Source organism: Pleurodeles waltl, chromosome 5 (genome assembly GCF_031143425.1).
Source record: "Pleurodeles waltl isolate 20211129_DDA chromosome 5, aPleWal1.hap1.20221129, whole genome shotgun sequence".
Classification (NCBI taxonomy): Eukaryota; Metazoa; Chordata; class Amphibia; order Caudata; family Salamandridae; genus Pleurodeles; species Pleurodeles waltl.
In genome coordinates this window covers 852,176,042-852,189,905 of record NC_090444.1, presented here as the reverse complement: position 1 = coordinate 852,189,905, position 13,864 = coordinate 852,176,042, and the positions used below count along the sequence as shown (strand labels likewise).

Sequence of the window (13,864 nt, the reverse complement as noted above, 5' to 3'; positions counted from 1 at the left end):
TCCTCTGAGAGAGGGTGTAACACCCTCTCCCTTTGGAAATAGGTGTGATGGCTGGGGAGGAGTAGCCTCCCCCAGCCTCTGGAAATGCTTTGATGGGCACAGATGCTGCCCATCTCTGCATAAGCCAGTCTACACCGGTTTAGGGATCCCCCAGCCCTGCTCTGGCACGAAACTGGACAAAGGAAAGGGGCGTGACCACTCCTCTGACCTGCACCTCCCAGGGGAGGTGCCCAGAGCCCCTCCAGTGTGCCCCAGACCTCTGCCATCGTGGAAACAGAGGTGTTGCTGGAACACTGGACTGCTCTGAGTGGCCAGTGCCAGCAGGTGATGTCAGAGACTCCTTCTGATAGGCTCTTACCTCTCCTAGTAGCCAAACCTCCTTCCTAGGTAGCCAAACCTCCTTTTCTGGCTATTTAGGGTCTCTGCTTTGGGGAATTCTTCAGATACCGAATGCAAGAGCTCACCAGAGTTCCTCTGCATCTCCCTCTTCACCTTCTGCCAAAGGATCGACCGCTGACTGCTCAGGACGCCTGCAAAACCGCAACAAAGTAGCCAGACGACTACTAGCAACCTTGTATCGCTTCATCCTGCCGGCTTTCTTGACTGTTTCCAGGTGGTGCATGCTCTGGGGGTAGCCTGCCTCCTCTCTGCACCAGGAGCTCTGAAGAAATCTCCTGTGGGTCGACGGAATCTTCCCCCTGCAACCGCAGGCAACAAAAAACTGCATCACCGATCCTCTGGGTCCCCTCTCAGCACGACAAACGTGGTCCCTGGAACTCAGCAACTCTGTCCAAGTGACTCCCACAGTCCAGTGACTCTTCATTCCAAGTTTGGTGGAGGTAAGTCCTTGCCTCCCCACGCTAGACTGCATTGCTGGGTACAGCGTGATATGCATCTGCTCCGGCTACTGTGCACTCTTCCAGGATTTCCTTCGTGCACAGCCAAGCCTGGGTCCCCAACACTCTAACCTGCAGTGCACAACCTTCTGAGTTGTCCTCCTGCGTCGTGGGACTCCCTTTTCTGACTTCGGGTGGACTCTGGTTCACTCCTCTTTTAAGTGCCTGATCCGGTACTTCTGCGGGTGCTGCCTGCTTCTGTGAGGGCTCCCTGACTTGCTGAGCGCCCCCTCTGTCTCCTCATCCAAGTGGCGACATCATGGTCCCTCCTGGGCCACAGCAGCATCCAAACACCCTAACCGCGACCCTTGCAGCTAACAAGGCTTGTTTGTGGTCTTTCTGCGTGGGAACACATCTGCAAGCTTCTTCACGGCGTGGGACATCCATCCTCCAAAGGGGAAGTTCCTAGTCCTCTTCGTTCTTGCAAAACACCAAGCTTCTTCCATCCGGTGGCAGTTTCCTTGCACCCTCAGCTGGCATTTCCTGGGCTCCTGCCCACTCTCGACACTGTCGTGACTCTTGAACTTGGTCCCCTTGTCTTACAGGTACTCAGGTCCGGAAATCCACTGTTGTTGCATTGCTGCTGTTGGTTTTCCTTGCAGAATCCCCCTATCATGACTTCTGTGCTCTCTGGGGGTTGTAGGTGCACTTTACACCTACCTTACAGGGTCTTGGGGTGGGCTATTTTTATAACCATCGTTGTTTTCTTACAGTCACAGCGACCCTCTACAAGCTCACATAGGTTTGGGGTCCATTCGTGGTTCGCATTCCACTCTTGGAGTATATGGTTTGTGTTGCCCCTATACCTATGTGGTCCTATTGCAATCTATTGTAACTTTACACTGCTTGCATTACTTCCTTTTGCTATTACTGCATAATTGTGGTATTGTGTACATATATCTTGTGTATATTTGTCATCCTCATACTGAGGGTACTCACTGAGATACTTTTGGCATATTGTCATAAAAATAAAGTACCTTTATTTTTAGTATATCTGTGTATTGTGTTTTCTTATGATATTGTGCATATGACACCAGTGGTATAGTAGAAGCTTTACATGTCTCTGAGTTCAGCCTAAGCTGCTTTGCCATAGCTACCTTCCATCAGCCTTAGCTGCTAGAAACACCTCTTCTACACTAATAAGGGATAACTGGACCTGGCACAAGGTGTAAGTACCTCTGGTACTCACTACAAGCCAGGCCAGCCTCCTACAATGTCCATGCGCACTGTGGACCAAGGGAGGAGTCGCATCATATCTCGTGATTTGAAAGACTTCTTTGAAGAAAAACAGCTTGCAAACATATGAGCCCAACACTAGATGGCAGCCACATGCAGAGCATGCATGCGTATCTACAGCCACACATGCTACGAACATTAAGTTCCCTCTAGTACCATATGGCTTACATTCTAATTTTGTTCAATTTCTTTCTATTAATGGGGTAAGAAGTCGATGGATTCAAGAGGTTTTGAATGAAGAGCCAAAAACAACTGTAGTGAAGGCCTTCATTTTGTTATTTTTTGTTGGCTGAATGCTGTGGAAAAGGGAGAGCCACTTTAAAATGAATACCAACATGATATGACAATTCAAGATCATTTTTGATCTAGTAATATAGGGTTACTTACAACAAAGACTTATCCTACTTTGGAAAACGGCAAAATAGCACTGAATCAGGTCCTGAATAGTGGGCTCTAGCCTTCTATTGCATGTTACAATCTGCTAGAGAACTGCCAAGTCAATGGCCATTGTGGTGATATAGTGATGAGGATTATGGTCAATAAATATGTTGGGTGTGTCCCAGATGCCAGCAGATTAGGTGATTACAGATTTTAGAATGCTGTTACTATGATAAAGCAGACATTAGTTCAACATCAGAGGTAAGACCAAGAATCAGTGAGAGCTATTTAAGGTGTTTGTAAATTACAGCATAATTTTCACCACTTATTTTACAGATCTCTGAGAAGGATATCAAATCTATCTTGAGTTGAGAATGACCCATTCCAAACACCTACCTAGCAAAAGATGTAAGAAGGCCAGTTGATGAGATTAAAAAAAAAAAAAAAAAAAGAAGCTTATCTAGAAGGAAAGCATCACACTTTCTGGATGCTTGAAACCGGCTTATCTTAATCACAGACATTGGAACTAGAGACAAGCCAGGTGGGGATTCACTGGGAGAGGAGTCTTAACAAGCAGAACACAGTAGGCTGGTCATATTCAGGATTACAAAGACTAAGTAGACTTTGGAATGCTCGAGCAAAGCCGTAGCATGAGAGACACACAAAAGAGGAGGATGAGTGAAAACAAGCTGCGACCCACAACACAGGACTGAATAAGGCATTTAAAGGCAAACCTACTTAGGCCCCTGTCTAATTTAAGTAAATGAAATGACCAACATGCTAACAATTTTTGATTAATCGTCGTGGGCTTCTACTAAGCTCTTCTTACTACCTGCCATTATTAGTCATCTTAGATACTGTTCAAAACACATGAATTAGCAAACATAATTACATCATCTGCTTAACTTCATGAGGATAAAGAGCATTCTGATATTAACAATAAAGAAGTCAATTATGTTGATAAGGAGGCTGTAAGTATGTAAATAATAAGACAAAACATGTGGGTTAAAACTAACATAACTGATGATGGTAGGCAGCTCTTCCAGGGTTTTCAGGTGGTATATGAGTTCACTTCTTTTTTTGTGAAACTACAGCAACAACCAAATTCGATCACTCACAAAGAATATATATTTACTCCTCACAGCTGTAGAGTCATAACACTGCCGACATAATGAACAAGACAGGTGTGCATTTTGTAGCCGTGGCGAAATCTCTTTCTAAATTAGAGACCATTTAAACTTCTCTTTTCTGCAGTAATCTACAATGGCACACAATGATAGAGGAGCCATACCTTTCTCTCCTTGTCGTCCCTCATGCATGACTGAAGTCACCAATCTGTTAAAACAGTTCAAGAACGATGCAACGGCTCTCAACATCACCTACACTTACAAAAAGATAAGAAACTTGATTAAGATAAGACAATATGATAGAAAATGTACACTGATGTGGTACAGAAATATATGAAAAACATTCAAGTAGACATGCATGGAAACAAAATGCTTATTCTGCACACCTAAAATGGAGTCTAGGAGGAGGAAGGAGCACGTGCTAACCTGGATTGCACAACACATTCCTCCTGAAGAAAGTGCACGGGTGCTCTCTTGAGACAGACCAACGAGACGTTGTTGGTTGGAGGCAAGAGTTCCTAGAGGCTCCATGCGGTGGCCTCAGAGTAATAAAAAGGAGTTTCCCACAACTGAAGATGTGCTATAAAAACCAATCTGTATGTAAATAATAAATCAAGTGACAGAATAAACACTTGTAATAAAGAGTGGGGTAGGCGTGGCTAAGGGCATCAAGTTGGCGGTTGCACTCTAGGAGTGCTGTGGACCCCTCTGTCATCCACCCTGTTATGCCTGGCCGCTCAGACTTTTCTGGGCCCCGGCTGGCACCCCGTGAGCGGAGGGAGCGGCGGGGGCGGGCGGCAGGCCGGAACCCGTGTGGGAGGACCGGGGGTGTGCCTGGCGTTGCGGCTTGGGCCGGGCCAGAGGCCTGCAGGGGAGGCAGCGGGCTCGCAGCGTTCCCCCGAGCAGCACAGACACACTTTCGAGCAGCGCCCAGTGTGGGAGGGGCGCCGCGAGACCAGACCGGGCAGCAGACACTTGCCTCCCCCGGCCGGGAGAGGCAGCGAAAAAGCTTTTGCGCGCCGCACGCAGCGTCCTGAGCCGCAGCCAGGGGGCCAGACGGCGGCGGAGCAGAGGTCCGCGCCACGTGTAATTGGTCCCCCGCTCACCATACCGGGCCCGGTTGCCGCCACCCGGTGAGTTGGGTCGGCAGCCCCCCCAAGGAGAGGGGGGATCCATGAACAGCGCGGCTTGGGGAGGGGCAAGGAGGATCGTGCCCATTCCCAGGCGTCCCCCATTCGACAGCATAAGAAAGCGGAGGACTCTGGGGTGCCTGGGCTTCCCCTCCCCCCGTCCTGGAGCGAGAACGAGGGCAGGGGATGGGGTTGAGGCTCGTGTGCAGACTGAGGAATGGGGGCCCGCATCATGAGGTGTGGCCGGGCCCCTGAAGCATTGGTGTCCGGTGCCCGCCTAGAAATCTGAAGGCCCTGCTGGAGTGCCAGTGGAGGGCAGGTGGAGAGCTGAAATGGTGCCTGCCGGTCTGGAGCAGGGATGAGGGCCTTCAGGCCTAAAACAGTGCGAAAGGGAAGGTGCAGTGGCAGTGCAATCGGGCAGCGGGACGGCTGCGCCGCCCTGATGGCGCCGGCGTGGAGTAGGGCGCGGAGGTGTGCGGAGCAGCAGGTGCTGCACGAAGAGAGACGCGGCGGTTGACCGGGACCTGGGTCGGGACCCACTCCCGTCGGATTGGAGCCAGTGCTGGGAGGAGCGGACCTGAGAGATCTGCGGCCACCTGGACCGACCCAGAGTGGTCCCCCCGCCCCCCTGGCCGGGGACTGCCCTTGGCCCGGGAGGTCATCTTTCTGAGGAGCCCGGGGGGACGGGTCTGACTCCGTGGTGGCCCCTGGGGTGCGGGCCGGGGCGTTGGGGGGAGCCCTGTGCGTACCCAGGCTACTGATCCGGAGACGGTGATGGGGAATGACAAAGCAAGTAAGCAGCCTCCGGCGTCCCAGCAGCGTATTGATCACTTTGCCAAACAGACATCCCCTCGGGAGGTGGGCACCCCGACCCTCGAGGCGACAGTGACCGATGGGGTCCACACCATCCTGCAGGCCTTCCAATCTCACAGTTGGCTGTCGAGACCAAGGTCGGAGAGGTGCGTGAGAACGTGGGCTTCCTGCGGCGAGATCTGCGGACCGCAGTGGGTCGTATCAAGGAGGTGGAAGACCGCGTTTCCCAGGCATAAGAAAAGATTGCAGATATTAAAGTCAAAGGTGTGCAGTTGCAAACTTGTACTGTTGAGCTGCATCACAGAGCGGAGGACTCGTAAAATCGAGCCAGACGAAATAATCTGCGTTTTGTGGGATTCCCGGAAGACGCAGAGGCAGTATGCGCATTGGACTTCTTGAAGAGTTGGATTAAGTCGTAGGTTCCTGCCCAGAAACCCTCCCCCTGATTCGCCATTGAACGCGCGCATAGGGCCCTGGCGCCCGGCCCCCGGAGGCCAATGATCGTCCGGTTCCTCAATTTCAAGGAGATGTCATCCTTCGGGAGAGGAGGGAACACCCGGACCTTTGCTGGGAAAACCACAAGATCCTTATATTCCCCGACTACACCCGGGAGGTGCAGGCCAGGAGGCATTGGTATGAAGGGGTCAAACAGAAGCTCCGGGTGATGCAGTTGACCTACATGCTCTTTTTCCCCACTCGCCTCAAGGTTCTCGGAAAATCTTTCTTCTTTGAGTCCCCGGAGGCAGCTTGGGACCGGCTTACGGAGGAGCACCGGATGGCCCAGAGGAGCTCTCCCAGGTTGGAAGGTGAGAGGTGGGCACCCGCTCCTGGTGGCTCTCCTGGGGCCAGGGGGTACGCAGACGGACACGGTCCCGCAAGAGGTGGAGCGGCCTGCGTGGAGGGTCTGCGGGGGACGACCGGGCGGGCCTGACCCAGCTTGTGGGCGGGGCCACGCAGGGGGGCCCTGGCGGTGAGGGTCCGGTGTCGGCCCTGTAGGACAAGCGCCTCAGCCAGTCCCCCCCCCCCCCCGGATTCCTTGTGGCTGATCTCTCGGCGCTCCATGCTGAAGGAGAGAGTATGGGCGTTGATGTCTTTATGACACCAGACTCGGGGCGGCAGAGGGCCGTATTGCAATTCTCCGTCATGTAGGAGGCGTCCACCACTCCACGCTTACTGTTGACACTCTGTATTCACAGTTTCGAGCGACAGATGCTTCAGGGTTGGAAGTATGGGAGGGGGGCAGGGTGGGATTGTTCATACACTGTTGCCTATGTTTGGGCGTGTATTATGTTCTTCTAGGTTTGGTTCGCTGGTCACAATGGGAGGCTAAAGTAGGGGCACTTCACGGGAAGTCATCACACATGTACCTACACTAGAACAGTCTAAACGGGTCCTCTCATGGAATGTAAATGGGCTCTTGGATAAAATTAAGCGGTCTGCGTTTTTTTCCTCCATCCGTAGGTCTACCCCGTCCATGGTTCTGCTCCAGGAAACCCATCTGTGGGTACTAGGTGACCGGTGCTTATGAGGGGGGGTATGACAGAGTCTATCATGCTGGATTCTCCAGGGGCTCCAGAGGAGTGACGGTCCTGCTGCACCGTTCCTTGTCGCTGGTGGTAGCAGATTCCCGGTCCGACCCACAGGGGCGATTTGTGGTGGTGTCCGGCCTGCTTGGAGGACACCTGATTAATCTTCTGAGTGTTTACGCCCTCCTGGGGCGCAAGAACAGTTCTTGGTGTCCCTTGGGGGGGTGGTGGTGGCAGGACTTCCCCCGGGTCCGACCGTGCTGGGAGGGGTCTTTAACTCAGTCGTAGACCCCGAGGTTGATGTCACTGGGCCCCTGTCCTCGAGTCGCAGGGTGGGGACATCCGGATTGCAAAGATGGATGGAAGGTCTGGGTCTCTGCGACCTTTGGCGGGTTTGGCACCCCTGTTTGCAGCAGTATACACATACGTTGGTGGCGCACCACACTCACGCGCAAATTGATCTCTTTCCTGCATCCACCTTCGACGTACCCCGATTCACGGGAGTGGAGATCCTTCCTCACAGGGTATTGGAATATGCGCCGCTTCTCCTTTGTCTCGACGGAGGAGGTACCGGACGACGACCGATGTGGCTGCTCAATGCCTGGTGTCTGCAGGACGGCGAGTACGCCCAGGAGTTGGGTGACTGGCTCTCCGAGTTTTTTACGCATAACTTGGTATCCGTGGCATCACCGAGCATTCTGTGGGAGGCCTATAATGCCACTGTCAGGGGTCACGCCAGGCAGCTCCTTCGAGCAAGGGAGCACATACGCAATCAAAAATTATAGGTACGTGAGGCGAGGGCGGTGCGCCTTGAAGACCAGATTGATGGGTCGGCGGGTGTAGCGGTCACGGGGCAGTTAGCCTTGGTCCGAGAGGAAATTAAACACAACGCTTGAGACCGCGAAACAAATGTGGCGAGCCTCCGTAGCCCGAGTGTACGGGTGGGGGGACAAAAATGGTAAGCTCCTGCATTGGATCGCCACTAGGCCGATGGCAGACAGGGTGGTCCCGGAGATCGTTGATGGCTTGGGTGCTGTTTTGCGGACCCCGAGTGAGATTGCGCAGAGCTTTGCTGCCTATTATCAGAGACTCTATGAGGAGAGGCCTAGACCTCCTGCCGAGATCAAGACCCCATTGTTGATGGAAGTAACCCTCCCCACTGTTTCAGACGCGGAGAGGCATGAACTTGACGAGCCTCTCCGTTTAGAGCAGGTTGAGGCGGCAATGGCGGAGCTGGCGACGGGCAGGACGCCCAGTTTGGACAGGTTTCCTGCTGAGTTTTACATGAGGTTCCTGGACACGTTGGTCCCCCACCTTCTAGAAATATATGAGGAGGCCCAAAACACAGGGGGCTTCCCCCCCAGACTTGGATCAGGCCACTATTGTGGTTATCCCAAAGACTAGGTCCCCCCCTCACGGGACTGCTCAGCTTACCACCCCATATCGCTCCTCAATACGGAGCTCAAGATTTTCTCCACGGTACTGGCCTTGAGACTGAAGAGGGTACCGCCCGCGTTGGTTCACCAGGACCAGTGCGGTTTTATGCCTGCTAGAAGTACCCGGCACTGTATTCGGCACTTGCACGTGGCTCTGGCTCACAGGGCCCTTCTTGCCCCGCCAGTGGCACCTCTGTTGGTGGATCTCAAAAAGGCTTTCAACGCTGTAGATTGGTCGTACCTACGCTGCGTCCTTGCAAGGTTGGGGCTCAGGCTGCGGTTCCGTACATTAGTGGGCCTCCTTTATTCTACTCCGTCAGCCTGGGTGCAGGTCAATGGGGTAGACTCGGATTGATTCCTCATCCGCAGGGGGACCCGCCAGGGATGTCCCCTCTCCCTGCTCCTCTTCGGCCTGGTGATGGAGCTACTGGTGAAGCTAATTCAGGAGGTTAAGGGATGGTCATGGCCCACCGGGAGAGAGGACCATATCGCGTTATACGCGGAAGATGTCCTCCTGTACCTGGCTAACCCGGCCAGCAGTGGCCCCAGGGTGCTGCAGTTACTGGGACTGTTGGCAGAGGTGTCAGGCCTAGTGGTTAACCCTAGTAAATCTTTACTGATCCTGCTCAGTCACTCTAGGGAATGTTACGATTGGCAGGACAGCATTCCTATTAAGCGAAACAGCTTCCGGTACCTGGGGATCCAAATAGCGCTGTTGCCAGAGTTGGCGTTGGTTTGAATGTCAAGCCCCTAACTAAGCGGGTCAAGGAAGACCTCCAGGGATGGAGATCTCTTCTGCTCAATGCTCTTGGGCGGATCACACTATATAAGATGAAGGTACTCCTCTGGTTCCTTTACCTACTTCAAAAATTCCCCTATCAAGTTCCCAGACGGTGGTTCACCGACATAGAGGCCGTGGCGCGACAGTTTTTGTGGCATGGATCCCGTCCGCCCTTGGCGCTTCGGGTATGTTAGCAGGACGTTTACGAGGGTGGCCTGGGGATGTCCACTCTTCACCTTTATCACCTGGCGATGCATCTGCTGGTGATTAACGACTGGTTGGGGGGAGGATGGTCGGACCCCACCTATCAACTGGAGCTCCTGACCATGGGCTTCCCTGACTTGTTTGGGATGCTCTATGGTGACCCCATGCCGTGTGGGATTCCCGAAGTAAGAAGGGTGGTGCTTACAGGGTGGAGGACGGCGCAGCGAGTGTCTGGGTGGTGGCGTCGGCCTACCCAACAGACCCCATTGTGGCAGGGTTCATGGCTGAGGGAGGTCTCAGCGCTCCGGGGGTTCCATAAGTGGGATCTTATTGGGATATCGTCGCTTGGAGACATCTGGGCGGGTTCACATATGCGGTCCTTCCAGGAACTTCAAGAGCATTTCTCGCTCAGCCAGACCCAGTTCCATAAGTACTTACAACTTCGTCATGCCCTTCAGGTGCACCTCCAGGCAGCAACAGTTCTCCCAGAGTTCAGCCCTGTGGAAACCCAGACAATTATGGGACACCAATGCAAAGGGGGTGTATCGCGTATATACCGCATTTTGACTACTAATAGATCGCAACCATTCGATAAGCTTTGTGCACAATGGGAGCAATGGGTGGGTCCGATGGCGGAGGAGGACTGGAGAGACGCCCTGATGGCCCCAAGACTGTTGACTATTACTTCACGTCTTAGATTGGTGCAGACGTATTTTCTTCATGCAGCGTATCTCTCCCCCATAAGGCCGACCTTAGGAGGCAAGCAGAGTGCCTAAGGTGTGCGAGCCCGACAGCCGATTTTTTTCAATAGGCATGTCCCGATATTGCTGCCTATTGGTGCGCAGTGTTAGCGGAGGTGTCCAGGGGTTTGCAGGCGGAGACTGAGCCGGCTCCCCTGCCAGTCCTGCCAGGGGTTCTCGAGGGAGTGGGCTCCAGCAGGGCGGAGCGAACTTTTGTAGGAATGGCTTGTCTGGTGGCCAAATGGGAAATTGCCTCAGGCTGGAGAGTCGGACCCCACGCTGGCAAAGTGGCGCAGCGGGATGGACTGGTGCGCCTCCCAAGAGAAACTTGTCTATGAAGCACAGGGCTGTCCTACTGAATATGAACGGGTGTGGGCGAAATGGATGGGATCCTGGGAGGAGGACACCGGACGTGATTCCTCGGTGTGAGCTGGGGGAAGTGCAACTAAGACTTGATGGAGACTTCAGGGGAATTATTAGTCCCGTGATCATGATCTATCTGTGTAGTGTCCAATCAGAGGAGGCAAAATGTGACCAGTAGTGTTATGATGTGTTTCTTTGTTCTGCAATAAAATCAATAAAGCTGTTTTATTAAATAAAAAAAAATGAAGAGTGGGGTTTTCCTGATTCAGTCCACTGAAGCAAGTCCACTGAAGCAAGATCTCATCAAATTAAGGTTTTCACTTGAGATAGAATCGAGCAGGCTTACCAGTGAAGTGCTTATATGCCTTGGAAATATATGAACTTTTATTTGATGGAAAAACATGCTGACCCATGTAGTCACTACAGTAGCACCTTCGTAGGGGACAGCAGTATTTGAATATCATACAATGATGTTATTAGATGTGAGGCCTTGAGTAGTATATCACATGCCATATAGATTTTATGTCTAAAAGTCTGAGTTCTCTTAAGTGTTAATAAATCAACCTATATAATTTTGGATATATTTTTCTTGTGCAATATTTCTGATTGTGTTATTTGTTGCGTTGACTGCAAAATAATGTCTGAAAATCTAGTTGTGTTCTGGTAACTGTGTGAAAAAAATTCCAATTCATAATTTGTATTAGAAATCGGATATAGCAACAAAGCGGATCAAATCTACATGTTGCACTAAACTATAAAATAAGTGCATATTATATTGTGTTTGAGGGTGCTATTTATTGTGATATTGTGGATCCCTACCAACACTCTCCTTATTAGGATCCAGCCCAATTTTTTGGGGTAGTGTTATTTCTTTGCATCTGTGACAAGCATTACAATTACATACAGTATTTCTCCAAGAGAAACATTAGAGAAACTGTGAAAGCCTGCAGGCTCTAAGTCACCTCTATTTATGCATGTGAGAATGAAAGACTGGACTGCGTTTCTTTAACTGTGGGATCAAAATCTTTCATTTGTTAAGAAGATGTATTGATAGGAAACAATCTTGGTTAATTTGGCAAGGTGATCATTTAGGATTAAGTTTTGGGTGGTCATGAAGTCAAGAGATTTAACATGTGGGATTATGGATGGGAATATGGCGAGATGATATAGTACGTCGAGCCAGTTTTGTACAGGAGAAGAGTCATTTTAGAATAGAGGGATGTAGGAAGTTGGCTCTGTATATACTATTTCAAAGTAAGAAATAGTGTGCACAGAGTCCAAGGGTTCCCCTTAGAGGTAAGATAGTGGCAAAAGTAGATAATTCTAATGCTCTATTTTGTGGTAATATGGTCGAGCAGTAGGCTTATCAGAGGGTAATGTTAAGCATTTGTTGTACACACACAGCCAATAAATGAGGAACACACACTCAAAGACAATTCCAGGCCAATAGGTTTTTATATAGAAAAGTATATTTTCTTAGTTTATTTTAAGAACCACAGGTTCAAGATTTAGTCGGGTATGTTTTCAGGGGACATCTCTAAGATGCCCTCTGGGTGTATTTTACAATAAATTGCACACTGGCATCAGGGTGCATTTATTGTGCTGAGAAGTTTGATACCAAACTTCCCACTTTTCAGTGTAGCCATTATGGAACTGTGGAGTTCATGTTTGACAAACTCCCAGACCATATACTCTTATGGCTACCCTGCACTTACAATGTCCAAGGTTTTGCATAGACACTGTAGGGGCATAGCGCTCATGTCCATATGCCCTCACCTTTGGTATAGTGCACCCTTCCTTAGGGCTACAAGGGCTGCTAGAGGGGTGACTTACCTATGCCACAGGCACGGTGAGGTTGGCATTGCACTCTGAGGGGAGTGCCATGTCGACTTAGTCATTCTCTCCCCACCAGCACACACAAGCTGTGAGGGAGTGTGCATGTGGTGAGTGATGGGTCCCCAGGGTGGCATACGACATGCTGCAGCCCTTAGAGACCTTCCCTGGCATCAGGGCCCTTTGTACCAGGGGTACCAGTTACAAGGGACTTACCTGGATGCCAGGGTTGTCCAAATTGTGGAGACAAAGGTACAGTTTAGGGAAAGAACACTAATGCTGGGGTCTGGTTAGCAGGTTCCCAGCACACTTTCAAATCATAACTTGGCATCAGCAAAGGCAAAAAATCAGGGGGTAACCATGCCAAGGAGGCATTTCCTTACACCAATAGACCGACCAGGCGTGCAAGGGCCTTCAACGATATAGTTGGAGAGACAAGGGCTCTCTTCAACTCTTTCTTGATGGACTTCCTCTTTGCAGAAGGCAATGACAGTTGGGCTTTGAGTGAGTCCACTTGAAAACCTAAGAATTCTATCATTTTGGACGGAATCAATATTGACTTGTCCGAGTTGATTAGGAAACCCAGGTCTTGCAAGAGCTGGATTGTCCAAGAGAGGTGTATTAAGACTGACTCTTCTGTCTGGGCCAGGATCAGAATGTCGTCCAGATATATAATGAGGCGCACACCTCTTTCTCTGAGAAATGGCACCACTGGTCTTAAACGTTTGGTGAAACACCAAGGAGCAGAAGACAGCCTGAACGGGAGAACGGAAAACTCGTACCAATGGCCTCACCATTGGAATTGAAGATACCTTAGACGAGGTTTGTAGACAGGGACTGTAAGGTATGCGTCTTTGAGATCCAGATGTACCATATAATCTCCTTCTTGAAGAAGATCCCTTAACAGATGGATACCTTCCATTTTGAAATGGCGATAAACTACCCAGGAGTTGAAATCCTTTAAATTGAACACCAGACGCAAGCCGCCTCCCTTTTTCAGCACCAGGAAAACAGAACTTATAAAACGAAGGGTGAATCCCCAATTTGATGATGGCACGTTTGTGAGTAGGGCTTGAACCTTTGCATCTATGAAAAAAAGGGAAAAAAGAATGTGCTGAGGAAAGACAGTCTGTTGGGGACGAGAGTAGAACTCCAGTTGAAATCCCCTCACTGTTTGTAGAACCCAAGGATCTTGGGAAATCCATTCCCAAGCACTGACATGTTCCTTCAATCTCCCCTCCAGAAGAACTTCTGAGAACTGGTGTAGGAAGTTGGCTCTGTATGTACTATTTCAAAGTAAGAAATAGCATGCACAGAGTCCAAGGGTTCCCCTTAGAGGTAAGATAGTGGCAAAAAGAGATAATTCTAATGCTCTATTTTGTGGTAGTGTGGTCGAGCAGT

The 13,864-nt window shown here is 50.6% G+C and overlaps 1 protein-coding gene across 3 annotated transcripts in view; it reads right to left on the bottom strand.

Moving 5' to 3' along the window:
- The window catches only part of URB2 (URB2 ribosome biogenesis homolog), a 524,601-nt gene that overhangs the window by 253,513 nt on the left and 257,224 nt on the right, over positions 1-13,864 (bottom strand). For all 3 annotated transcript variants that reach the window (XM_069234932.1, XM_069234933.1, XM_069234934.1), the window contains one exon: positions 3,802-3,889. In XM_069234932.1, the coding sequence (XP_069091033.1) occupies positions 3,802-3,889 (88 nt within the window). The remainder of the gene's footprint in view (positions 1-3,801; positions 3,890-13,864) is intronic.